The 27,057-nt window shown below is 55.1% G+C and overlaps 1 protein-coding gene across 4 annotated transcripts; it reads left to right on the top strand.

Annotated features, from left to right (window-relative positions):
• Nucleotides 1-203: 203 nt before the first annotated feature.
• On the top strand, nt 204-26,939 carry STARD3 (StAR related lipid transfer domain containing 3). Of its 4 annotated transcripts, XM_030808239.1 has the most exons (16): nt 244-380; nt 15,486-15,529; nt 16,962-17,231; nt 20,462-20,539; nt 21,232-21,309; nt 21,430-21,483; nt 21,862-21,979; nt 22,178-22,276; nt 22,507-22,562; nt 22,916-23,008; nt 23,669-23,731; nt 23,889-23,984; nt 24,270-24,349; nt 24,441-24,545; nt 25,713-25,806; nt 26,264-26,927. In XM_030808239.1, exons 3-16 carry the CDS (start codon nt 17,013-17,015, stop codon nt 26,366-26,368), a joined length of 1,338 nt encoding a protein of 445 aa, XP_030664099.1. In that variant the 5' UTR covers nt 244-380; nt 15,486-15,529; nt 16,962-17,012; the 3' UTR covers nt 26,369-26,927. The 4 variants fall into 4 exon arrangements, 3 of the variants coding, with proteins under 3 accessions (XP_030664096.1, XP_030664099.1, XP_030664098.1); XR_004028989.1 differs by lacking the exons at nt 15,486-15,529; nt 26,264-26,927 and adding an exon at nt 25,245-25,361 and having other exon boundaries at nt 204-380; nt 25,713-25,785; XM_030808236.1 differs by lacking the exon at nt 15,486-15,529 and having other exon boundaries at nt 204-380; nt 26,264-26,939.
• The last annotated feature ends 118 nt before the right edge of the window (nt 26,940-27,057 follow it).

Raw genomic sequence — 27,057 nt, 5'->3', positions numbered from 1 at the left:
GTCCTTCTCGAATAACTGGATTCCTCCAAAGATTTCCCCATCCCCACAGGACTCCCCTCGGGAAGTTCCCCTTTTTCCCTCAGAGCCAGGCCTGTGTGGCCTAACAACGACGGCCCTCGTCTTCTTCCCACTCCCCTACCCTTAGGTAAGCACTTCGACTCCGGCCTTTGAGTCCACTTCTGCGCAGGGCCAGGGCTGGAGGCGGGGCGAAGGGGCGGGGCCGCAGGCGGACGCAAGTGCCGCTTCACTCTCGGGGGCGGACTCAGCGGCGGAAGTGGCGCCGCCGGCAGATCTTCTTCCGCTCTTAGGCGCTACTGAGGCCGCGGAGCCGGACTGCGGTTGGGGCGGGAAGAGCCGGGGCCGTGGCTGACATGGAGCAGGTGGGTCCCGGAGCGGTCGCGGGGAGCGGGTGGCGTGCGAGGGCCGTCTTCCGCCGGTCGAATCCGCTTCCCCGCCTGCTGTCCGTGCTGGGTTCCGTCCGATCCTTCCCACACCCGCTGCGTCTCAGGTTCCGCCCCCTTCCTCTGCCTGGCCTCGCGCCGCCCCGCGCGGGTCGGGGTCTCCAGCACTGACTTTTGGCGACCCCGCGTATCCTGGGGAGGCCGGGGAGGGCGTTCGGGATCTCCTTCCAAAGCCTCCGTCTTAACTGAGGGGAGAGGCGAGGGGGAGGTGTCTGGGTGTTATGAGCAGGGGCAGGTATGGGGAGGGGTCGGAATCTGGGATGAGAGGAAAACATCTACGCATTCCGGTAGCTCTGCGTCTCAGTGTCATCCCGTGTCTCCCACCTTCCTTTCGAAACGGCCGTGAATAACTTCCTAATTGGTATTAAAAGGGCCCTTTAAAGTCTTGAGTTCTTAGAGGTGCATAGTACCATTGACACTCATTCCTAATGACACGTTCCCCCATCCCGCGTTTTTGGCTTAGTCAGTGTCTCCTGGTTTTCTTCGTACCGCTCTGACAGTCGGTCAAAGTCCCGCTTCACGTTTTCCTCTGTCGCCCAACCCCTCGCTCTGTACACTGAATCTCAGTGGTCTCATTTTCCCCTACGGCTTCAGCTTTACACCAACTAAATACCCAGATCCACGTCTTCAGCGCAGCCCTTCCCTGGAGCGCCACACTTGCCCATCCAGCGGCCATTGGGACAGCTCTGCTTCACATGGAGCTCACTGGGTCCAAACTCGAACTAGTCTTATCCGTGCAGATTAATTCTTCCTCTACCCCAACCCAGCCGGAAGTCTGGTAATTACCTTACACTTTCTCCTCTCTTTCAAGTCCCACATCTTAAAAGTGACCTAGTACTGCCAACTTCCTGAACATCCTTCAATCCTGGGCCGGCTCCATCTCTTCTGTTACCATGCTGTTGATGTATTGTCAATTCCCAACAGTCCAGCCCTGGCAGCTTGCAACCAGTCTTTAAACTGTAACTCTTGTGATTCTTTTAGAACACAAGTCTTATGGTGCCAGTTCCTTGCTGATAACCTTTTTCTGGCTTTCTATTGCCTATGTGCTGGACCCCTAGCACAATTTACACAGCTCTCTGTGATCTGACCTAGCAGTCTCCTATGTGCACCCTAAGGTCCAATAATACGGCACTGCAGCATGTGCCATGCCTAACCTTGCTGTTCGTATCTTCATGACTTTGCACACACCAGCCCCCACTGCTTGGAAACCTCCTCCTTCTCTTGTCTGCTGGGCTACCTTCTACATGTTTTTCAGCGCAGGCAGCGCTGCCTCCGCCTAACCCCCAAGGTTAATTGCCCTTCTGTGTCCTGTAGCACCCTGTCCATAATAGCATAGTAGCTGAGAATACAGACTCCTGGATCAGACTGCCTGGGTTCTGACCTGTTTGGTAACCTTGATGAAGTCAGTGCCTCAATTTCCTTACTTGTAAAATGGAGGTAGGAATGTCCCTACTTCATAGAGTTGTGAGGATTGAATGGAATATTGTATGTTTAGGTCTTAAACCAGTGCTAGGCACAAGAATGCCCAATAAATTAAAGTGAGTTGCCTGGGTGCAGTGGCTCATGCATGTAATCCTAGTACTTTGGGAGGCAAGGCAGGAGGATCGCTTGAGGCCAGGGGTTTGCAACTAGCCTGGGCAACATAGTGAGACCCCATCGCTACAAAAATTTAAAAAACTAGCTGAGCATGGTGGTACGTGTGGGAGGATCCTTTGAGCCCAGGAATTTGAAGTTACAACGAGATATGGTTGTGCCACTGCACTCTAGTTTGAGGGACTGAGTGAGATCCTGTTTCTAAAATAAATAAATAAAAAGATAGTTATTACTATTATGTAAGGACAACATAGTTCACTAGTTATGATTTTTAATTTCATAAGTTGCCTGAGGATGGTCGAAATGGCTTACTAGTCATTTGATAGAGCCTGGCTCTTTGTCAATAAATAAAATGCTGGAGTGGAGGACACTGGGGACAGGATCTGGATTTATTGAGTGAAGATTCAAGAGTGAAAAAGGCTCAGACCTGGTCTGCTCAGGAAAACCAGTCTGGAAGTGTGTGCGTGTTACATGGCAAGCATTAAATCTAGAGAAATGTATAGAGCTGGGAACTAGAGGGAGAAAAAGACCAGGGGCGGCTTCTGAGGAGCTGACAGTTAATGGGGCCTATAAAGCGACGGGAGGATTTTATCAGATGGAGGCAGAGGCTGGAGTGGGCTCAGAGATGAGAAAGCTGGGTCCTCTGAACAGAGCTCCAGTAGATGGTGGCTGGGTGGGGGAACAGGGGAGACAGAGCTGAGGAAGACAGAGGCAGCGTCCTCTGCTGAGGCTGGCAATTCCTTTCCTGTATTGGCCATGAGGAAGCATCCCTTGAGTTGGGAGCCAGCAGGGACCATGCCTGGGGGCAACTATGCTCCGGAGGCCTAATACCTGGTGTTTGGGGCCAGGCCTGCTGGGTAGGGCCATTGTGCATGACTTTGGGCTGGGCCTTCTTTGGAGCTCTTTTGCCTCCCTGTAATGCCCACCCTCCTTGCCTCCAGCTGATAGATGCTGACTCTTCAAGGCCAGGGTCATATGGCCCTTCCTCCCCGTGGCTTTTTTGACTTCACTCATTCCAGCCTGGGTCAGATGATCCCTTCTCTGGGAGCCCACGGTCCTTTTTTTTTTTTTTTTTTTTTTGAGACGGAGTCTCGCTCTGTTGCCCAGGCTGGAGTGCAGTGGCTTAGTCTCGGCTCACTGTAAGCTCCGCCTCCCGGGTTCACGCCATTCTCCTGCCTCAGCCTCTCCAAGCAGTTGGGACCACAGGCGCCCGCCACCATGCCCGGCTAATTTTTTGTATTTTTAGTAGAGACGGGGTTTCACCGTGGTCTCGATCTCCTGACCTCGTGATCTGCCCGCCTCGGCCTCCCAAAGTGCTGGGATTACAAGCGTGAGCCACCGCGCCCGGCCGAGCCCACGGTCCTTTGTTCATTCCTCCCTGAAAGCGCTGATCACAGCGTGGTATTATTTATCTGCCAGTCTTCCTCACCAGACCCAGAGTCCCTGATGGACCAGAGCAGGGTCCTGTGGCCCCAGGACTTGCACTGTGTTCAGTACGCTGTAGGCCCTTGGAACCTGCGTGTTGCATTAAGTTGGGCTCTCACACAGCTAGACTTGTTAAGGGAGAGCAGTGTGGGGGAGATCAAAAATCCGGCACATCTGGCAGCTTCTGCCTGTTCCACTGAGTGCGAGAGCCTGTTGCCTCCACTTTACAGTTGAGGAAGCTGAGGTTCAAGGGAGGTAAGGGCAAGATCACTCAGCAGGGATTTAAAGAGCTGTCTCCTGACTCCAGGTCTGCATGTCTCCCAGAAACTGCATTGGGGTTCCAGCCTCCAAGGGGGCAGGTGCCACATCAGTGGGACAAAAGATAAGTGTCCCTTTTTCTGGCTGAGGAGAGGCTAATCCTGGCTTTGTCCAGGCAGGGTTGGTGCCTGGAGGATCCTGTGCTGAAACCGGCTCCCCCCCGCCCCCCCCCCCACCTCCCCTTGTCCCTTGCCCTATGGGGGCCTTTTCTTGAGAGGGCTGAGATCTCTCCTGGAAGATGACTGGCCACTTCCAGACTAACCTTGGGAACTCGACCTCATTGGTTTACGTAGCAGCACGAAGAGGGCAGGTGGGGCCTGATTCACTGGTCCTGAGTGGGTCAGGGGTCATGGAATCACAGAACTGGGGGCATCCCTGATGATTCACAGGGCCTGGCACAAGGGGGAAAGGAGGGCAAGTAGATCTCAGTGTGTTAGGGTCTTCCTGTACACTGCACCCGCAGAGCCTCCCCGGCTGGGGGGAGGAGTGTGTGGTGGTGGTGAGTCTTGTTTCTATTTGGCTTAACTCTTCCCCTTCCGCTTCCTCAGAAGGAAAGGAGAAACGGAGCCAGGCTTTGTCTTTGGGTCTTATTTGTCATTGTAGCTGTGTCCTCCTCTCCCTACACTCCCACTTCTCCAGGGGATTTCCCAAACTCTCTGTGGAGGGCTACAGTAGGGCCAGTCAGCCAACCGTCCCGAGGCTGATGGCATGGGCCAGTAACCCTGAATGTGCCATCCTAGCCAGGCGCAGTGGTGCATGCCTGTAGGCTCAACTACTTGGGAACCTACTCCCAAGTTTTTGACTCCAGGATTGATGTCCAACCCCAAACCCACACCCTTTCTCCTGTTCCAGGGTGGACATTACGGATCCACGGACTAGCTAACTTACTAGACATGTACCGTGGCCATGCACTGTGGCTGTGACTTGGACCTCAAGGGCTTAGGACAGATGGCCTCGAAACATCTAGCTGTGATAAGGGAAATGCTGACCCAGAGTTACTTGGGAGGCTGAGGCAGGATTGCTTGAGCCCAGGAGTTTGAGACCACAGTGTCCCATGATCACGCCTGTGAATAGCCACTACACTACAGTCTGGCAACATAGTGAGACCTGTCTCTTAAAAAAAAAAAGTGTCATTCTGGGTCAGCCCCCTGAAGCCAGGGTCTACCCTTCCATTCAGCAGTACTGCTGGGACTCTCAGTTTGGGCAAAATGCTATGCCGGACCTGCCTGGCCAGGGCCCTGCCTCTAACACTGTCCCCATGGGCAATAGTAGTAATAGCTGCTATTAATTAAGCACAGACACTGTGCATGTGTTATTTCTAATCCCTTCAAGCTCTATGAAGTAGGTACTATATTCTCCCCACTTTACAGAAAAGGAGACTGAAGTTCAGAGAAACCCAGTGATTTGGTCAAGGGCACACAATCTAATAAGGAATGGCCTTAGGTTTTTGCCTCCAGGACTGGTGTCCAACCCCAAACCCACACCCTTTCCCCTGTTCCAGGGTGGGCATTATGGATCCACAGGCTAACTTACTAGACATGTTTCATGGCCAGGCACTGTGACTGTGACTTGGACCTCAAGGGCTTAGGACAGATGGCCTCGAGACATCTAGCTGTGATAAGGGAAGTGCTGACCCAGAGTTCTGAAAGGTCAGGGGAGTCTGGAGGGTGAGGAGAAGCTCTGCCCAGGAGGTGACATTTGAACTAGTCTCTGAAGCGCCAGAGTTCTCCCCAAAGGAAGGAGTCATTCAAGAATGAAGAAACAGGGAGCCCAGGCGATGGGCTGTGGTGTGTCCTGGGAGCAGCCAATGATCAGCAGAGTAGAGGCAGCGAGTGTTGACCCCCATAGCAAAAGAAGAGTGCTGGGTTCTGGAGTCCTCCCTCCTCCTTAACCCTCCCCTGTTATCAAAGACTCAAGGTTAACTCACCTTGAGTCTTCTCCCTGCAAGTCAGGCTCAGAGAGGGGAGCAGATACCCTGCCTGAGGGCCCCCAGGAAACCAGTTCCTCTTGCCTTCTTGTGGAGGGAGTGCCTGGGCTCTGGGCAGGGAAGACCCCCGCAGAGGGTGAAGTCCAGCTCCAGGAGAGGCAGCCTGGGCAGGGAGGGGCCGCTCTCCTGGCTGGGCGTGAGTGTCCATGTGCACTTGTGCATGTGCTGCTGTAGGGAAGCGTGTAAATGGCCGTTCAGTGCATTTCCTGGAAACCCACTCTGAGCCTGGTACAGTTCTGGCACTGGGCATGCAGCAGGGAGCAAAGCACAGGAAGTCCTTACTCTCATGGAGTTTGCATGCCAGTGGGAGACGATGGGCAGTAAACACAGACCAGTGAATGTATCGTATGTCAGGGGTGACAAGTGCTGTGAAGAAAAATACAGCAGGGTAAGGGATGGAGGGTGGGGGCTAAATAGGGGTTCAGGAATGGTCTCTCCAAAGGGACATTTGCATAGGGACCTCATTGGAATGAGAGAGCAAGTCATGCAAAGACCTGGGGAGGAGCTCCCAACAGAGCAGCAGGTGCAAGGGCCCTGGGGTAGGAGCATGCTTGATGTGTCCGCGGACAGCGAGGGACCAGTATGGCTGGAGTAGAGGGCTCGAGGGGAAGAGGAAAGGGGAAGAGGAGGACTTGTAGGCTAGGGTGGGGACTTACGCTTTTATTCTGGGGAAGCCATTGGAGGTTGGGGCACTGGGGAGATGTGATCTGGCTTTTAACAGGATCCCTCTGGCTGCTGTGTTGAGAACAGCCTGAAGGGGTGAGGACAAGGAAGAGTGGCAGGTAGAGGTGATGGCCTGGACAGGGTGACATAGTGGTAGGTGAGCAGTGGGCAGATACTGGCCAGATTTTGCAGGAAGAGACAACAGGATTTGCTCATGGTTTGGATGTGGAAGGGAGGTGTGACCAGGTGAATGCTAAGCCCAAAGAGGGCCTCTTGACACACTGTCCCCCAGCTAGCAAGGACTCTTGCAGGCAGCAACATTTGTACTTAGAAGGTCCCAGCCTGGCATGGGGGAAGGTCATGTTCCTCTGGGGTAGGCTCCACTCTGCCTCTTCCTGGCTGGGGGACTGTGGGCAGCTCTCCTTCCCATGAGTCATCACTACAGCTTCTGGGAAGGGGTGTGATGCATTAAGGAGATGGTGTCTGCAGGGTGCCATCGCAGGCCACGGCCAGCTGGATCTGTGTCTTCTGCACCGACCCATCTGGATGCAGTGCAGCCTGTCTGGTCTGTTATCCTGCGTTCCCCTAACTAGCACCCTCCTGGGCCAGCCAGCAGCAGGACACAGACCAAGGCCAACCTCCTCTACACCCAGGGCCTCTGCCTTCTACCCTCTGTGGAGTCTCCATTAACTTGGCGTTGACAGGGCTGCTTGACTCAAAACAACCCCAGCCCTGGCCTGAAGCCATCTCACCAGTCAGTCAGAGCTCAAGACTCTCTCTTTCTCTGGAGAAGAGCAGGAAAGTAATCCCAGCTAACCCTCATGCAGGCACCACTCTGTGTCAGAATCTCTTCTAGGCCATTGCATTGAGTAAGTCATTTAATCCATATAAACCTGCAAGGAATAGGTGATATTGTTAACCCCATTTTACAGGGGAGGAAACTGAGGCATGGTGAGGTTAAGTGACTAGCAAGGTGGAAATCTGAGGTTTGACCCATCTTCTGGCGTGGAGTCCAGTTCTCTTAGCTTCACGGATCCTTCCTGATTTGTACTGAGTTAGGGACCCCCTGGGAAGCCCCCATGAGCAGGGGGTGCTGGTGCTAGCATTTCCTGTGGATTATGGGAGGGGGTTGTGTGGAGGACCTGTGTCTACTGTTCCTCTAGCATCTGGGGGATTTGGAGAACCCACTCTGCCCAGAGATGTGAGTCATCTTTGGATATAGATGAGACTTGTTCCCCCTCCCCCTGAATCCCAGGGCACAGCTCTGTGTAATAAGCTCTAGCTGGAACTCGTAAAGTTTGGCCCAGCCCTCCCTGGGAGGCTAGGAGGTGGGGAAGGGCCAGGAGACTCGAAGTGGTGATGGTAGTTAATGTCTATGTGGTTAGACGTTAACCAGTTACTCTGTGGTGCCAGGCACTGTCCTAGGCACGCTATAGTTATCATTGTCTCCTTTGGTGCCTCAGACAGCCCAGGGTCAAGACAGGTAGCCTCAGTTTACAGATGCAGCAGTGGAGGCTTGCACAATGAGTAGGTGGCTTGTTCAAATCACAGACCTAGGCCAGGTATAAAAGCCTAAGTGTGGTGTAATTCCAGCACTTTGGGAGGCTGAGGTGGGGAGATTGCTTGAGTCCGAGAGTTTGAGACCAGCCTGGGCAACATAGTGAGATCCTGTCTCTACAAAAAAAAAAAAAAAGAAGAAAAAAAGAAAAATTAGTCAGGCATGGTGGTGTCTGCCTGTAGTCCCAGCTACTCAGGAGACTGAGGTGGGAAGATCACTTGAGCCGGGGAGTGTTTGAGGCTGCAATGAGCTGTAATCACACCACCGCACTCCAGCATGGGCGACAGAGCTAGACCCTGTCTCAAAAAAAAAAAAAAAAAAAAAAATCTCAGACTTGCCTTGGCTAGGAAACGCCTACTGAGAGCTGCCGTTGGTCAACCTGGCTTTGGAGCTGCCTGCCTGAAGAAAGGTGGCTGGAGCTTCTGGCCTGGGGTATGACGAAGGGCTAGCAAGGAACCCCCGTCTGTGGCTCTGCAGCCTGAGATTTGTGGAAATTCAAAATTGGGGGTGGGTGAGTGGGAGGCGGCTTAGCCATCCTGCTGTCCTCCTCTTCTGTCTGCGTGAAGGGGCAGCCGATGCTGCTCCCTGGGTGGGAGCTTGCAATTGCAGAGGGGTCAGTCTCAAGAGGACAGAGTAGAGATCAGCCCCTGCACTCCCCTAAGAGCCTCTGCCAGGAGCCAGGACAGTCCTCTACTTCCTGCCCCTCCCCCAACCTGGAATTCACCTCTGCCTGCAGCTGGAATAACCTGGCCTTTCTATAGATGAAGGAACCAGGCTAGAGGGTTACGGAGCTTGCTCTGAGCCACACAGCAGGTGAATTGTAGAGTTCAGATTTGAACCCTTTTAGGGTGATTTTTATTACATGTCACTATAGTGTATTTAACCTCCCCTGCTCAAAATTTCCCTCTTACTTGAAAGGTTTTTGTTTTGTTTTGTTTTTTTGAGACAGAGTCTCGCTGTGTCACCCGGGCGGAAGTGCAATGGTGTGATCTCGGCTCATTGCAACCTCCGCTTCCCGGGTTCAAATGATTCTCCTGCCTCAGCCTCCCAAGTAGCTGGGATTACAGGCACGCACCACCATGCCCAGCTAATTTTTTTGTATGCTTAGTAGAGACGAAGTTTCACCATGTTGGCCAGGCTGGCCTCAAACTCCTGACCTCAAGTGTTCCTCCCACCTCAGCCTTCCAAAGGGCTGAGCCACCGCTTCTAGCCCTGTCTTACCCGAAAAGTCTTGCCAGCTACTTAGTCTGTCTCAACCACCACTGACCAAGCACTTACCATACTCCCTCCTGACACCTACCTCAACACCCAGCCCTGTGACATAGGGATTCTTGCCCTTTTTTTTTTTTTTTGAGATGGAGTCTCACTCTGTCACCCAGACTGGAGTGCAGTGGCAGGATCTTGGCTCACTGCAACCTCCGCCCCTCAGGTTCAATCAATCCTCCCACCTCAGCCTCCCAAGTAGTTGGGACTACAGGTGCACGCCACCACACCCGACTATTTTTTCTATATTTAGTAGAGACAGGGTTTTGCCATGTTGGCCAAGCTGGTCTCAAACTCCTGACCTCAGGTGATCACCTGCCTCAGCCTCCCAAAGTGCTGAGATTATAGGCGTGAGCCACCGTGTCTGGCTTCTTGCCTTTTCTTGTCATGGTAAAATATACATAACATAAAACTTACCATTTTAACCTTTTGTTTGTTGTTTTTTGTTTTGTTTTGAGACAGGGTTTCCCTCTGTCACCCAGGCTTGAGTGCAGTGGCACATTCTCAGCCCACTGCAACCTCCACCTCCCCGGCTCAAGTGATCCTTCCTCCTCAGGCTCCTGAGTAGCTGGGACTGCAGGTGTGCGCTACCACGCCTGGCGAATTTTTGTATTTTTTGTAGAGACAGGGCTTTGCTGTGTTGCCCAGACTGTTCTTGAACTCCTGAACTCAAGCAGTGCTTCCTCCTTGGCCTCCCAAAGTGTTGGGATTACAGGCCTGAGCTACCACACCCAGCCTATTGTTGCCTGTTTTAATGCAGCTGAAGAAACTGAGTCTCAGAAGGGTTATGGCTTGCCCCAGATTACACAGCTAAGAAGGGGACAGTCTGAGATTTGAACCGTGACCTTAGAGTCCATTCCTTTTTCCATGATACCAGCCACCTCCTGTTTGCCCTGAGTCCAGAACACCACCCAAAATCCTATTACGAGTGGTGCTGGTACTATTGTATCCTGGGGTAAGGAAGAGAAGGCCTGGGAAGGCGTTGTGGGGGCCTGTGCCCACCCCTTTCCTTTGCCTCACGAATAATCCACTGTGCCCTGCTACCTGACTTTCCCCCCTCCCCACCCGCTTCCCCCTCTAACCCAGGATGGTAAAACCTCCACTTTTGCCGGGCGCGGTGGCTCACGCCTATAATCCCAGCACTTTGGGAAGCCGAAGCGGGCGGATCACGAGGTCAAGAGATCGAGACCATCCTGGCCAACATGGTGAAACCCCATCCCTACTAAAAATACATAAATTAGCCAGGCTTGGTGGTGGGCACCTGTAGTCCCAGCTACTCGGGAGGCTGAGGCAGGAGAATCGCTTGCACCTGGGAGGCGGAGGTTGCAGTGACCCGAGATAGCGCCACTGCACTCCAGCCTGGTGACGGAGCGAGACTCTGTCTCAAAAAAAGTGAAAAAAACACAACGCTCCACTTTCCCCCCTACCTCCCACTCTCACTCCCTCCCCAAGCAGTTCAGCTTCCGCAGACACTCGACTGTCAAGTCTGCAGCCATCCCAGGCAGACTCTTTCACACCACACGTGCTGTTCCCCTCCTGACACTCTGAAGGTGCTTGGGAGAGGCCAGTGACAGCAACCAGTGGGCTTTTTTGGCAGTGGGTGGGGTGCTGCTCCCAGGGGGCTGGGCTGTCTCCGAATTGTCCATTCCTGCCTCCCCCTCATCAGGAGGGTGGGTGTGGTGGGTGGGGGCTGGCGCTAGCTGTGATGCCTCCAGGGCTAGGCAGCCTACAGTCAGCCAGAGAATGAGCACTTTGGGGACTGCACAGGGCAGTTCCGCGCCACGGTGGGTTTTCATCACTTAGACTGGCAGGTGGTCTGATGGAGCTCAAAGGCCTTTCAAAGTCATCTGAGTGAGCCCCATTTTCAAATCCTAGCCAATGAGGCCTCACTCAGGGTGATGCTGGAGTTTGAGGAAAGGCTGACAGGTGGGATTCAGTAGCTGCTTTTACCCATAGCAGTCTGGTTTTTGTCTGTTTTATATATTGAGGTTCCAAGTAAGGTATTACTATTTTAAATGTTTCTCTTGCTTTGCAAAGGAGGTGGTTTGTAGCCGGGTGCGGTGGCTCATGCCTGTAATCCCAGTACTTTGGGAGGCTGAAGTGGGAGGATCGCTTAAGCCCAGGAGTTCAAGACCAGCCTGGGCAACATAGACCTCGTCTCTACCAAAAATTTAAAAATTAGCTGAGCATGGCCGGGTGCGGTGGCTCACACCTGTAATCCCAGCACTTTGGGAGGCTGAGGCGGGCGGATCACAAGGTCAGGAGATCGAGACCATCCTGGCTAACACGGTGAAACCCCGTCTCCACTAAAAATACAAAAAATTAGCCGGGCATGGTGGTGGGCGCCTGTAGTCCCAGCTGCTCAGGAGGCTGAGGCAGGAGAATCACCTGAACCCAGGAGGCGGAGCTTGCAGTGAGCCAAGATCGTGCCACTGCACTCCAGCCTGGGCGACAGAGCGAGACTCCATCTCAAAAAAAATTAATAAAAAGTAAAAAAATAAAAATTAGCGGAGCATAATGGCATGTGCCCATGGTCCCCGTTACTCGGGAGGCTGAGGCAGGAGGATCACTTGAGCCCAGGAGGTCAAAGCTACAGTGAGCCATGTTCACGCCTCTGGACTCCAGCCTGGATGACAGAGTGAGATCCTCTCTTTAAAAAAAAGGCGGAGGGAGATGATTGAAAAAAACCACTGACTTTCCCCCAGATGAACAGAGGCTTGGTGAGAAAGACTTGCCCAGAGTTACGCGGAATTAGTGGTTGCCCAGAGACTGGGGTACAGGTTCCTTAACTCTGGGCCAGTGCTCTGCCTGCTGTACAGGCTGTCATTTGGACTTTGAGCTGCTTTCGGTGGGAGGGTGATATCAAACCCCCTTTCTTTGACTCTTGGCCAACTGTCCCCGCCCCTGCCTTTGAGCCCCCGTGCTTGGCTCCCACACTCCCTGGCATCTTCAACTCTCCCGGGCTCCCGCAACACCTCTGCTCTAGCCCCATCTGCGTCTCTCGCTTCGACAGGGACGTCTGGGCATGTGAGTGTCAGTGTGGTTGCCACTCCAAGTGCGTCTCACACCCAAGCTGCTGCCATCCAAGTCCTGTCCCCAGGGAGAGAGAAAGTCAGAGGGAAAGACAGACAGACACAGAAGTAGACTGGAGTAGGCAAGCGACAGCACCTGGAAGTGAGGCAAGGACCAAGGAGGGAGGGAGGGAGGAGAGAGGCAGCTAGAGAAGAGAAGAGAGAGAGAAATGTGGAGAAAGTGGGAGAGACTGTTGGGAGTGGAGAGAAAGACTCATAAATGGGAGATAGATTGAGAGGAAGACCCAGATGGGGAAAAATAAAGACAGACATGGATGACGATATGTTCTGTGGGCTGTGGGGAAACAGGCATTCTTGTACATTGCTAGTGGGAGTGCAAACTGCAAAGGGAACTTGGCAATACCTCACAAAACCATATGCAATTTGACCCAGCAATACCACTTCTAGGAATCTGTCTTGAAGATCTATTTCCAACAACGGGAATATGTATATATATATATATGCTCAAGGTTATTCATTGCAGCATTTCTGGAATTACAAATCTAAGTGCTCATTCATGGGAGACTGAATAAACTATGGTTTGTCTATAAAATGGAGTACCAAGCATCTATCAAAGAACAAGAAAGACAATGTAAAACTGACATGGAGTGCTCACCAGGATATACTGTTTAGTGAAAAAATAACAAGCAAGGGCGCATCTGTAGTAAGCTACTGTCCATGTAAGAAAGAAAGGATATAAGAAATATAAGGCTGAGTGCGGTGGCTCACGCCTGTAATCCCAGCACTTTGGGAGGCCAAGGCAGGCAGATCACCTGAGGTTGGGAGTTCAAGACCAGCCTGGCCAACATGGTGAAACCCCATCTCTACTAAAAATACAAAGTTAGCTGGACACAGTGGTGTGCGCCTGTAATCCAGGCTACTCGGGAGGCTGAGGCAGGAGAGTCGCTTGAACCCGGCAGGTGGAGGTTGCAGTGAGCCGGGATCGTGCCACTGCACTCCAGCCTGGGCCACAGAGTGGGACTCCGTCTTAAAAAAAAAAAAAAAAAAAAAAAAAGAAAGAAATATATACAAAGAAAGCATATTCCTTTGTACAAAAGAAATATAAAAAGGATAAAGCAGACACTAAAGCCATAAGTTACTGCTCACACGTGTAATCCCAGCACTTTGGGAGACCAAGAAGGGAGGATTGCTTTAGCCCAGGACTTCAAGAACACCCCATCTCTTAAAAAAAAAAAGGTTACTGTTAGGGGTTGAATCGTGTCCCCCCCAAAAAGGATACGTTGAAGTCCTAACCACCTGTACCTCAGAATGTGATCTTATTTGGAACCGGGGTCATTGCTGATGTGATCTGTCAAGGTGAGGTCATACTGGAGGAGGGTGGGCCCAGTATGACTGGTGTCCGTATCAGGAGATGGCGGTGTGAAGATGGACACATGGGAAGAGCACCATGTGACAACGAAGACCGGTTGGCGTGTGTGGCTACAAGCCGAGTCACACCAGATTGCTCGCACACCGTCAGGAGCCAGGAAGAGGCAAGGAAGGGGTCAGAGGGAGCACGGCCCTCCCAATACCTTTCTCAGATTTCCAGCCTCCTGAACTGTGAGATGATAAATGTCCATCATTTCAAACAAACAAACCTAAAATGACAGACATGGGAGAGGGAGAGGGAGACAGGTAAAAAGATACTTACAAAGGAAATACAGGCCAGGCGCAGTGACTCACGCCTGTAATCCCAACACCGGGGGAAGCCAAAACGGGAGGATCCTTGAGCCAGGGAGTTTGAGACCAGCCTGGGTAACACAGTGAGACCCTTGTCTCTAAAAAAAATAAAATGAATTAGCCTGGCGTGGTGGCGGGCGCCTGTGGTCTCAGCTACTTGGGAGGCTGAGGCGGGAGGATCGCTTGAGCTCAGGAGTTGAAGGCTGCAGTGAGCCATGATCGTGCCACTGCACTCCCGCCTGGTTGACAGAGCAAGACCCTGCCTCTAAAAAAACAAAACCCCACACAGATGGAAAGTTACTTTGTGAAACAGTTACAAAAGATGAGGAGAGATGGAGAGAGTGAGGAAGGGAGACAGGTCTGGCTGCAAACAAAAGGGCCGTCAGAGGCAGGGAAATGTCACCTGCCCTGGAGCTGTGGCCTGTCACCATGAGGGATGCGCTGAGCATGCAGTCTGGCACAGATCTGGCTGATGGATGTTGAGGGTCCCATTGCCAGCAGCCTGTCACATCCCCTCCCCATCGCCTCTTTCGAGAGCTGAGCCCAGCTTTTCCGTAGCACTGTGGAGATGAACCTGTCATGGGGCTCAGAGTGTGGTGTTGGGAATAGCCTTGGCCTGGTGCCTCTGCCGCGCCTGCCCTCAGACTCTGCTGCGAACAGTCAGTTCCTGTTCGTGGGGGCTTGCACAGGGGCAGAGGGATGGACGAGCTGGCTTGCTCAGAACCTCCTGCCAGCCACAAACTGAGCTGCGCTTGCTTTGGACGTGGTAGACTGAGGGGCCCAGGAAGGTAGTCCACATAGCGAAAGTGTGGCGGGACACGTCAGGAGGGGAGAGTGGTTAGATCTTGCTTTCCCAAGATCAGGGCAAACATCTAGAGCATCCCTTCCTCTAGCCCCCAAACTGCTCCCTGGTGCTGGAATGTCGGGAGACTCAGGGAGCCTCTTGGTCAAGTCCCAGAAGCTCAGGCCCCACCAAGCTGGTGAGTTTTTGCCTCCCCGGATCAGCTCTTCTCTCTTTTTTTTTTTTTTTTTTTTTTTTTTTGAGATGGAGTCTCACTCTGTCGCCCAGGCCGGAATGCAGCGGCGTGATGTCGGCTCACTGCAAGCCTTGCCTCCTGGGTTCATGCCATTCTTCTGCCTCAGCCTCTTGAATAGCTGGGACTACAGGCACTGGTCACCACGCCCGGCTAATTTTTTATTTTGTATTTTTAGTAGAGACGGGGTTTCACCATGTTAGCCAGGATGGTCTTGATCTCCTGACCTCTTGATTCTCCCACCTCCGCCTCCCAAAGTGCTGGGATTACAGGCGTGAGCCACCGCGCCTGGCTTCCTCTCTTTCAGTGGGACCTTTCCTTCTCACCCAAGGGACAGGGCCTCTTAGAGCCCAGCACATGGGTGGGGCAGAGACCTTTAGGCCTGGGGGCTACATGGCAGGGAGGGAGTGCCAGAGTTCCTTTTGTCTTTAGGGTTCCTGAGAGCCCGATGCTGGCACAGGATGGTAAGGGATTGGGTAAGTCCATTCACCTCTCTGGGCCTTGGTTGTCGTATCTGTAAAAGAAGAGGAACCGTCCCTGCCCTGAGTGGACGTGAACGTGGGTGTGGATCTGTGGGCATGGGACGGGGGGGCAGTAGAGCACTGGGCTGGCCTCCAGAGTGGCTGCTTCCTGCTCTCTTTAGGGTTTGCCCTGTTCTTGTCTGCTGTATAGCATGGAGCTGAGGGCCAGGAGACCCACTGAGCATTCATTTATTCAACAATCAATTACAAAGCACCTATTGCATGCCAGGCATTGTGCTGGGCACCAGGGAGACAGCAGTGACCATGTCAGATAAAGCCCATGAGGCCGTGGAGTTTACAGTCTAGTGAGAGAAGGGTAAACAGTGAAATAAAACAATAAAGATCATTTCAGATAGTGACCCAGCTCACTGAAGAAAGGAAGGCAGCCTAGTATCATGTTACACTGTGAGTTGGAGCAGGAGGGTGGGAGGCTCTCTGAGGAGAGGACTTTTGAGCTGCCTGTTGAAAGGTCTGTGGGAGAACATCCAGGCATGGGGAGAGCCGGATCCAAGGTCCCAAGGCAGGACAGGGCAGCTATATTGAGGGATGTAAAAGAGGGCCAGAGTGGCGGTGGCAGCAAGACAAGGAGAAGGGCTGGGCAGAGGCCACCCTGTAGGCCTGGACTGAGAGGGCCTGGTGAGGAGGAGACTGTTAGCCTGAGAAGGGTGGGGAACCCTGGGAGGACATTGGAACGCATTCTGTAGGCCGGCTATGTGAAGAGCAGGAGGGTGAGAGAGGCAGCCTGGAGGCCCACCCGTGAGCAGCAGATTTCCGTGGTCCAGGCAGAGATGGTGGTGATTGGACCTGGGCAGGACAAGGGGTGGTGGAGCTGAGAGGGACCAAGATGCCTGCTCTCCATAGCTCCAAGCACACAGACACTGCTCTAGGAAGGCCCTCCCAGTTGCCATGGATTAGGGGGTGGGAGGGGAAGACTGGCTGCTGGGAGGGAATGTGGCTTTGTGCTTGGAAAACAAAGAACAGAGCTTGGGGCCCTCTTCTCCTGGGGGTGGTGGCAGGCCCAGAGGCTGTTGACAGGACCAGAGGCTGGAGCTCAGGGCTGGGCCTGACAGGAGCAGGCTGCGGCCCCAGGGATCCAGGAGTGGGTAGGTGCCCACGCAGAGGGACCCCAGAGCCCTCCGGGGTGAACCCTGTGGCTGCTGGGCTTGGGGCAAGGAGCACCAGGAAGGAGGACAGATAATTAGCGGAATGCTTAACCCTGCAGCCTGGGAGCCAGGCTGGTGGAGGACATTTGGGCAACAGTGCTCTGGGCCGTGGGCTTGGGACCCAGTGTGGAGACAAATGCGTTTGGGAGCCAATGGCGGCCCTGGGGGCTGTGTGGGAGGGACAGGAGGAGGTTGACAGGACTCTGCCTTTGCCTCACCCCCAGCCCTGCCGCTGAGGCCCCGCCCTCCCCACCCTGAGGTGGGGGCCCACCAGGATGAGCAAGCTGCCCTGGGAGCTGACTCGAGACTTGGAGCGCAGCCTGCCCGCCGTGGCCTCCCTGGGCTCCTCGCTGTCCCACAGCCAGAGCCTCTCCTCACACCTCCTTCCGCAGCCTGAGAAGCGAAGGGCCATCTCTGATGTCCGCCGCACCTTCTGTCTCTTCGTCACCTTCGACCTGCTGTTCATCTCCCTGCTCTGGATCATCGAACTGAATGTGAGTGGGGGCGAGGTGGGGGCACAGGCCATGTTGCAGGCCACCCGGGCCTCAGTTTGTTCATCTGCCACATGGGAGGGCTGCCTCTCCCCTGGGGTTGGTTAGCTGGGTAAAATGAAGACTGGGAGGAACAACAGGGGTTCTCATATCCTGGATGAAGGGATGTGGAGGGGTTCGGAGGGATTGCGTCATTTGGCCAAGGTCCCTCTGCACGCATGTGTGTGAAGGCGACGGCCTTGAACCCACCCTCCAGCTGAGTTCATGCTCTTGGCCTCTGCCCCATACTGCCCCCTAGTGGAGGCTCCCAAGAGAGGAGGAGGGGGAGACCCAGCTCTGGCGGAGCTGTTGAAACCTTTGTCTTCTTTCTGCCTGCCACTGCCCTCTGGCTGCAGTTGGTTCAGTCATTCGTTTGTTTGATCACTCATTCATTCATTCGTTCATTCATTCAGCAAACATTTTTTGAGTCTCTGCTGTGTCCTAGGCACTGTGTTAAAACCAGACACTAGCCAGGTGTGGTGGTGCACACCTGTTGTCCCAGCCGTTAGGGAGTCTGAGGTGGGAGGATCGCTTGAGTCCAAAAGTCTGAGGCTGCAGTGAGCCATGATTGCACCACTGCATTCCAGCCTGGGTGACAGAGTGAGACCCTGACTTAAATAAATAAGTAAATAAAAGCAGAGGGCACAGTGGGAAGCAAAACAGGAAAAACTCCCAGTTCCCAGTGGCTCTAATGAGATGCTGCTGGGCAGCCTGGAGACCAGAGCTGCTCCACCCCCACCCCACGCAGTGCTTGGCCCACCCTCAGGAACACAGTCTAGTTGGCAGTGGCCTGATCTGGTCTCCGGGCAGGGCCAAGCCCACAGAAGCAGGAGCCCTGGAAGCAGGGCACCCCAGGCTCAGTTCTGTCCCAGCTTCTCCTCGGCGTTGACCCGATGACCTCAGCGAGGGACTCAGCCCCTCGAGTCCTCCCCTCGTTTTCCTTTTGCAGCATGGGCTCCCCATCAGAGTTCTGGATGGCAAGGGCCCTTCCTCCAGGTCTCAAGTTTATGTGACAAGAAAACGATGTCTTGTTAGTACAGGTGATGAGCTCGGAGAAGGGGCCAGCTCGGGGCAAAGAGATTAAGTTTGATTCTGGGCATGTTGAACTGGAGGGAGACACAGGGCTCTGAGGGTGACTGTCGATTGCGCACCAGAGATGAGCGGGCACCTTCAGTGAGCTGGAGCCACGGCCATGGATGGCCCTAGGGGCCATCTTACCCATTAAAAAGCTGTGGCCCAGCAGGCTCAGGGCCTTCTGCAGAGCTTCTGAGGTCTTAGGCAGACTTCCTTTTCAAGGTCCCATCCAACATCAAAGCAAACACTAAAATTTACCTGTATCCTTCATTGAATACATGTTTCCTTACCCAAGAAGAGCTGAAAAGATTTTGATAATTTTTCTTTTGTTTTGTTTTGAGACAGGGTCTCGCTCTGTTGGCCAGGCCAGAGTGCAGTGGTGTGATCATAGCTCACTGTAGCCTCCAACTCCTAGGTTCATGGGTTCCTCCTGCCTCAGCCTCCCCAGTAGCTGGGACCACAGGTACACCACCACATCTGGCTATTTTTTTTTTTTTCTGGTAGAGATGGAGTCTCACTATGTTGCCCAGGCTGGTCTCAAACTCCTGGGCTCAAGTGATCCTCCCATCTCGGCCCCTCACAGGGCTGGGATTAGAGACATGAGCCACTGTGCCTGGCCTCTGTAATTGTGCTTTTGAAGTTATTTGGCTGTGTTGGCTGCGATTGCTCTGTAGTCCTCATGCGTACCTGGGAATTCTCGCAAAGTGAGAAGATCTAACTTACTAATTGTTTTCAGATGTCATGAAACATTTCAGAATCCTGCACTGAACAATTAGTAGAGTCCGCATGATGTTTCCCTTGGCAGACATTTAATTAAAATTGTATTGATTTTCAGTCTTGTAGTTTTATTTTTGTATTTGGGAGCATATATTTTTAGTTCGCTGACAGACTGTGTCTGTGTTGCCCAGTGGTTACAAGGATTCAGTAGGGTTGTGCTGAGCAGGGGGTTTGGAGCCAGAGAGTGGCAAAGCAGGGGCTGAGACTTGGCTCTCCCGAGTCCTGATCAGTCAGCACTGGTGGGTGCCCAGGCTGGAAAGAAGAGGAAGGAGGACAAAGCTCTGAGGCCCATTGACTGAGGGTGGAAGGGGCTGCAGAGCCCAGGGCAGAGTCTGAGGGGCAAGAGGAGTGCTGGGTGGTGTAGGTTGGGTGGGATGGGGTGGGTAGGTGGCAGGCCTGGGGGCCTCACCAGCAGCCGGAGGAGAGGTGGCATCAGATTTTGTGGAGCTGGGGTGGGCTTCGGGAAGAGGCACATGGTGGGGCTGTGTGCTCAGTGCGGGAGCATCTGTATCTTTAAAAAGCCCCCCCAGATTTGGCTGCCCTGCTGGAGAGCCGAAGCCCCAGTCTAGGCGGTTGTGAGGGGTCTTCCTCTCCAGGGTTCCTGGGCTCCATCGCCCAGAGTCCCTATGTCCTCCCTTCTCCAGCCTAGGCCTGTCATCCCCGTCCTTCCGAGAAGTCAGGCCACAGTCTGGCCTGGTGTTCATCCAGTTCCCTCAGACCTCTGGACACTGGAGTCGGGGCCAAGGCCTCAGGGGTCCTGGTGAAAATGTCTGGCAGGCTGGGGTAGGGACAGGGGCAAGGACACATCCACTCCATCTCCACTTCACCCTCTCCAGCAGCGCAATGGATTTTGCCCATTAAGCATAAACCTAATCAATTGATTTGCCACCTGAGGCTCCGTCTGACACCACTGCCCACCCCCACCCCCTATCAGCCCAGATGAATTATGGCTGGGAAGATGGAGCACCGCAGTGCTGGGAGGGAGATGGGATTCTGTCAGAGGTGGGCTTCCGGTGCCCTTCTGCTGGCCCTGTGTAGGGCGCATTGCCTCCCCTGCACAGCCCGGAAGCCTCCAAGCCTGCCCCTTCCTGGGCAGGGTGCTGGAAGCTAGCCCTGCCCATAGGGGCGGCCTGGATCCTTAGAGAAGTGGTATTGGTGCCTGAGGTCTCTGGCCTTGGGCTGAGCTCCCTTGGTGCTTCCAGGGCCCCCTGGGTGGTGGCTTAGCACCAACAGCCTCCCCTCCAGGTTCCTCCATCCCCTACCTCTTGCCCCTTCCGGGAGGTGAGGGGCAGCCCCAGGCCCTTTCTTCTACCTGCAGAGCTCTTCCTGTCTCCCTCTCACAGACCAACACAGGCATCCGTAAGAACTTAGAGCAGGAGATCATCCAGTACAACTTTAAAACTTCCTTCTTCGACATCTTCGTGAGTGGCCTTGGGAGATCCTGGGGACCCCGGAGGCAGAGAGGGAGCAAGGAAATGACTTCCGCTGGGTTCTCTTTCTGCAGCATATATCCAGTCTGATCAGAGACTCGGCTCCCATCCTTCAGGAGCCATCAGTCGTTTAAATCTTTACTCCACAAGGCTGGGTGCAGTGGCTCACGCCTGTAATCCTAGCACTTTGGGAGGCTGAGATGGGTGGATCACTTGAGGTTAGGAGTTCGAAACCAGCTTGGCCATCATGGTGAAACCCCGTCTCTACTAAAAATACAAAAAATTAGCTGGGCATGGTGGTGCGTGCCCATAATCCCAGCTACTTGGGAGGCTGAGGCAAGAGAATCACTTGAACCTGGGAGGCAGAGGTTGCAGTGAGCTGAGATCGTGCCACCGCACTTCAGCCTGGGCGACAGAGCGAGACTCTATCTCAAAAAAAAAACAAAAAAAACTTTCCTCCACAAAGCCCCCTTCAGAGAGCCCCAGGTGGGAGAGGGAAGATAAGACCCCTGTCCAAGGTTACATCCAAATTGTCCCAGAGAAATGCTAACTCAGTCATTGTCCCCTGAGGTGTGCATGCCCATAGGAAGGGAACGTGGGGGCAGGACCAGAGGGGAGGTCAGCCTGCAGCAGGGTGGGGGGCAGTAGCTTCCTGTGACTGCCTGGCTCCCATCCCCCACCAGGTCCTGGCCTTCTTCCGCTTCTCTGGACTGCTCCTGGGCTATGCCGTGCTGCGGCTCCGGCACTGGTGGGTGATTGCGGTAAGATGCCACTTTCCTGGCAGCTTCTGGGCCTTGGCAGGGTTGGTGGAAGGGATGGGATGGAGGAGAACTCACTTCCCAGCCTCTGCCTTCCCCTTCCTCCCTCCCTCCCCTGGGCAGGTCACGACGCTGGTGTCCAGTGCATTCCTTATTGTCAAGGTCATCCTCTCTGAGGTCAGTGGCTCAGGGTCTGGCCGGTCTGGTGGGCATCAGACCTGAGTGGTATGCTTCTAGAGAGGAGCATTTCTCTAATTTGGGGTGTCTGCCCCTGTTGTCCGGGTTAGAGGGAGAGAGAATCCTGTCCTTTGGTATCTCTAAGGAATCATCCTTCACCTGCTTCCCTGACTTAGCCCCCTGCAGCTCCAGGAATCAGAAAGTTCCTTCTCCAGCCTAACCCCAGTTTATCCTGCTGCAGACTTGAGAGGGTTCCCAAGCAGCTGCTACCAGGAATGGGGTGTATGCCCGTTTGGCTGGCTAGAGTTGGTAGCCGCAGGAGGGGGCTCTGGGTTTGGGGTGACCCCTGCCATGGAGCTCAGCCCCCTCCCTTCACAGCTGCTCAGCAAAGGGGCATTTGGCTACCTGCTCCCCATCGTCTCCTTTGTCCTCGCCTGGTTGGAGACCTGGTTCCTTGACTTCAAAGTCCTACCCCAGGAAGCCGAAGAGGAGCGATGTGAGTGCTCGCGGGTAGGGGGGTGCAGCGAGGGTTACCCCAGCCCCAAGAGAGGGGAGTTGTGGGCATGAGAGTCAGTCTGAAGCATCTCGCCACCTCTGAGCAGCCTCCAGTAGCCTGAGGGGGAGCTTGGGTGGGGGTACCCCAGGCTGCTAGGGTGTAACTGTCCTCGGTCTGGGACGGAGTCTGCTCCTCCAGGGTATCTTGCCGCCCAGGCTGCTGTTGCCCGTGGACCCCTGCTGTTCTCCGGTGCTCTGTCCGAGGGACAATTCTATTCACCCCCAGAATCCTTTGCAGGTGAGGGCTGGTGTGTGGGGTAACTGCTTTCAGGGAGGGGCCTTGTGAGGAATGGGGTAGGCTGGGTCTGTTCTTTCTATTCCTTCTATCAGGCTCCCTGGGGAAAGCCAACAACCCTCTCCCACACACTTTTATCCCCCACATCCTTGCACTCACATACCCGAACCCCACTACCTCCCCACACTCTCTCCCCACCCCTTGCCATTGTCATCTGCGCCTGTTTTCTGCAGGGTCTGACAATGAATCAGATGAAGAAGTTGCTGGGAAGAAAAGTTTCTCTGCTCAGGTATTTGTCTGCCTACCCCTAACCCCTGCCCTTGGAATGGGTGCCTGGAGGAGGGCCGATGCGGGGGTCAGCCGGGATGGGCAGGGGTTTCCCAGTAGAGGCTGAACCTTGGGCAGTGCCCATCCGAGTGTCTGCCCCACCACCAGTCCGGCCCCCCGGTCTGCCTCATGCCTGGGCGCACAGGAGGAGCAGCCACAAGCCTGCAGGGCCCAGGGAGACCAGCCCAGATCCCACATGTGGCTGGGCCAGGCCCCTCTGGGAAGCATGTGGTATGTCTAGAGAGAGAACAGGCCACGAACATGGTAGGCTGCAGGCCCCAGGCTGACCCCTTCCTGCCTCCTGCTTCCGTCCAGGAGCGGGAGTACATCCGCCAGGGGAAGGAGGCCACAGCAGTGGTGGACCAGATCTTGGCCCAGGAAGAGAACTGGAAGTTTGAGAAGAATAATGTAAGAAGCCCTCTCCCACCTGACCTTCCCATGCGTGTTAGGAGTTTCTGTTCTCTTTTTCTGAGGCCTGAGGAAGAAACCCAAAGATTACATGGGTTGGAGCCATATTCCTGCCCCAAGAGAGGGAGCTGGGCCCTCGGGTTGGCAGGAGGCTGGGCTGGATTGGACGTTTCCCCCGCACCCCTCGACCCCCCTTCCCCACACCCCCCTGTCGTTACTTCCTTGCTGTTCTGCCCCCTTGGCTCCAGGCTTTGAAGGGGAAGCCAGGCTTCTGCTCTGCATCCGTTGTTTCGTTTCATGATCAAAACAACATTATCTACAAAGATCGTAGAGAGCTTGGAAAACAGAAGGAAACATGCCCCAGTCCCTCTCTCTGGCCAGTTCTTGTGGCAGCCCCATTGGCCTGGAGACATGGTTTTTTTGTGGTTGCAGCCACAGCTGTCCCCCCATCTTTTAACTCGGCATCAAAAGCCTCTCTCTCACCAGTGCCATAGGTTTGTTAGAGCTGCTGTTTTGTAACAGCTGCTCAGGTATCCCCAAACTCCTGGAGTTTTCCACCCTGAGCTGTTAAAAACCTGCCCTGCCTGTCACCCATTTCTGTGCCACCAGCCCACCCCCTGCCTCCACTCTCCTCCCTGCCACCTTCTGTCCCTGCCACAGGAATATGGGGACACTGTGTACACCATCGAAGTTCCCTTTCACGGCAAGACGTTTATCCTGAAGGTAAGTGAGGGGAGCGGGTGTCCTGGAGCCCCAGACAGCACAGGAGGCTCCAGGAAGGGGCCGAGGGGCCCTCTGGTGGGTGCCCCCCACCAAGAGGGAAGGGTTGGTCTGCCCGAGCCCATCTGGCACCACCCAGCCCTCTGCCGCCCTGTCCCAGACCTTCCTGCCCTGCCCTGCGGAGCTCGTGTACCAGGAGGTGATCCTGCAGCCCGAGAGGATGGTGCTGTGGAACAAAACAGTGACTGCCTGCCAGGTGAGCCCAGCCTGGCTGCCTCTTAAGGCACAGATGGGGGCACAGCCACTCCCCAGTGGGATCACTGAAGCACTCAGCGCCTCAGCTGCCCCATCTGTACAGTGGGTGTGATGGTAACAGTGCCTGCTCGAGAGGGTCGGGAGGAGGGCAGGAGGAGTGCTCATCAGGCGCTGCCCAGGGCCTGCGGATGGCAATAGCAGTTAGTTAGTAAAGGGGCCTGAGGTGTTCCCATCCCTGGGGTTTTCCTGGGGCGACCTGTTCCAAGTCTCCATTGACGGCCCTCAGATCCTGCAGCGAGTGGAAGACAACACCCTCATCTCCTATGACGTGTCTGCAGGGGCTGCGGGCGGCGTGGTCTCCCCAAGGTGAGTCCCTGCCGGGCCCCCTCCTCTCAGCCAGGTCTTCTGCACTTTGGCCTTGGGTCATTGTCCCCTGAACTAACCCTCCCTCCCCCAGGGACTTCGTGAATGTCCGGCGCATTGAGCGGCGCAGGGACCGATACTTGTCATCAGGGATCGCCACCATACACAGTGCCAAGCCCCCGACGCACAAATATGTCCGGTGAGCCTCACTTTGCCTGGGGTCACCCCTGCCAGCCCCTCCCCTGGGAGCATTGAGCAGTGCAGAGTACAGCGTGTACAGCTGGGCACTTCCCCTGCTGAGGCTGCGTTCCTGTTCCCTGTCCCGCTGGGCTCTGCTCCTCCCGGCCACTAATCCTGCTAATCTTGCTGCTCTGTCTGTGGAGGTGGGGGGTGGTGGACAGCTGGAACCAAGCCACCAAGGCTGGACAGGACGTGCGGCAGTGGCTGGCTGGGGTAGACCATGGATGGGGACCCGTGCAGGGAAGGGGCCTGAGAGCCATGTGCTGACTCTGGGCTGATTGACCTGAGCAGGAGGCTCTATGCTCTGGGTTTCATCTTCCTGCCTAAGGAGACTCGGGTCCCCTTTGTCCCCCTCACCCTGTCCTCACTCCCTCATCTTTCTCTGGAGTGGCTGGCTCAGGAGTCCCCCAAAGATAAAGGGATTATGGCCTTCCCGCATCTGTGCCTGGGCTTCTGGAGTCTTCCCTTTTGTCCAGTCAGGCTGTGGTGCTGCGGGTGACCCCCTCCCATAGACCCCACTCTTCCCCGTCCCCTCCTGGGTTCTGGCAGGAGCACTATTCTTTGAATAGGATGCCAGGCTCTGCTTTGGGCATTGGACAGACTTGCTGGGTGCAGGGAAGCTCACTTCCTCTCTGGATGCCAACTTCCTTATCTGCAGAATGGGCTTAGGCGTGCTCAGTGGAGCTGAGGGAGAATGAAATGGTGACGGGATGTGAACTGTGCCTCCCAGGCTTAGCCTTCTCCTGAGCAGGTGTCCCTTCCTGAAGGGGAAGGGGTAAGAAGCACCAGCCCAGCCTACTCTGCCATAGCAGGGCTGACCTAGAATCTCTGGACAGAGTGGATGATGGCTGGGAAGGTGGTGAGCTCTCTGTCCCTGGGGGTGTGCAAGCACCAACAGGCTGTTGTAGGAGGATTCAAGCATCACAGAGTGGGTGGGGGTGGAGGGCTGATTCTGCAGCCCGTGGGACACCTGTGCTAAGCCTTGTTCAGACAGGGTAGCTCTGCCTTTCTGCTTCCAGCCCAGTCCCAGCTGGGCCAAGAATGGAGTGTGAGTGGTGGGGACTGCGGGGGGGTGTCAGGGCCTCACTCTGTTCCAAAGCCCCCCCAGTGACGCCTCTTTCCATAGGGGAGAGAATGGCCCTGGGGGCTTCATCGTGCTCAAGTCGGCCAGTAACCCCCGTGTCTGCACCTTTGTCTGGATTCTTAATACAGATCTCAAGGTGGGGTGCTGGGGGGCTGCCAGGTGGGTTCCGTGGAGTGGAGGGGACCCTGCTGCTGACTTGATTGCTGCATGACCTTGGGGGCTCTCTGCCATGCCTGGGCCTCCCCTTTGTCAGCCTCCTTTCTTACTTGAAAATTTGGGTCAGGGTCCAGATGGTCTCTTAGCCCTGGGTTGCTGTAGGGCATGTGCCCCTCCTTCTTACCTCTGAGTCCTGAGGCCCTGAGGAAGGGTGGCTGGCGGCCAGCCCAGCCCCACCCTGGTCTGTTTGTGTGGCTGGTGCCAAGAGCCAGGCCCAGCATGTTCTTCCTGCCAGGGGTGAGTGGGAGAGGGCAGCCCAGGCTGGATTCCAGAGCTGCACCTGCATTCTGGCCCAGAGCCCCCCTGCTGGTGCCAGCTGCAAGGGGAGACCCTGCTGAGGGCAGGCCATCAAGTGACTTCTGCCTGCCTTCCCCCAGGGCCGCCTGCCCCGGTACCTCATCCACCAGAGCCTCGCAGCCACCATGTTTGAATTTGCCTTTCACCTGCGACAGCGCATCAGCGAGCTGGGGGCCCAGGCGTGACTGTGCCCCCTCCCACCCTGCAGGCCAGGGTCCTGTCGCCACCACTTCCAGAGCCAGAAAGGGTGCCAGCTGGGCTTGCGCTGCCCACATAGGACCTGGCCCCAGGCTGTCACCCTCCACCAAGCCACGCAGTGCCTGGAGTAGACTGTCTGAGCAGGCTGTGGGGTGGAGCACTGGACTCCGGGGCCCCACTGGCTGGAGGAAGCGGGGTCTGGCCTGCTGATGTTTACATGGCGCCCTGCCTCCTGGAGGAGCAGATTGCTGTCCCCCGCCTTGCCAGGGTAGGGTCTGGGCTGGGCACCTGACTTGGCTGGGGAGGCCCAGGGCCCTGGGCAGGGCAGGGCAGCCTGTCACCCGTGTGAAGATGAAGGGGCTCTTCATCTGCCTGCGCTCTCATCGGTTTTTTTAGGATTATTAAAAGAGTCTGGGACCCTTGTTGGGGAGTGGGTGGCAGGTGGGGGTGGGCTGCTGGCCATGGATCTCTGCCTCTCCCAGGCTGTGCCCTCCTCCCGGGGCCTCCTGGGGGACCTTTGTAATTTAAGCCAATTAAAAACATGAACTAAAAAAAAAATTCCAGCCCCTCCCACTGCCTTGCCTCTTGAGGGAAGAGGAAGGCAGGCAGCAGCTTGGATGAAGAGGGAAGACCCCTCACACAGCCGCTCTTGGGCTCACAGGAGGGCGGAGCCCCG

Source organism: Nomascus leucogenys, unplaced genomic scaffold (assembly GCF_006542625.1).
Source record: "Nomascus leucogenys isolate Asia unplaced genomic scaffold, Asia_NLE_v1 Super-Scaffold_285, whole genome shotgun sequence".
Taxonomy (NCBI): Eukaryota; Metazoa; Chordata; class Mammalia; order Primates; family Hylobatidae; genus Nomascus; species Nomascus leucogenys.
This window is presented reverse-complemented; position numbering and strand designations above follow the sequence as displayed.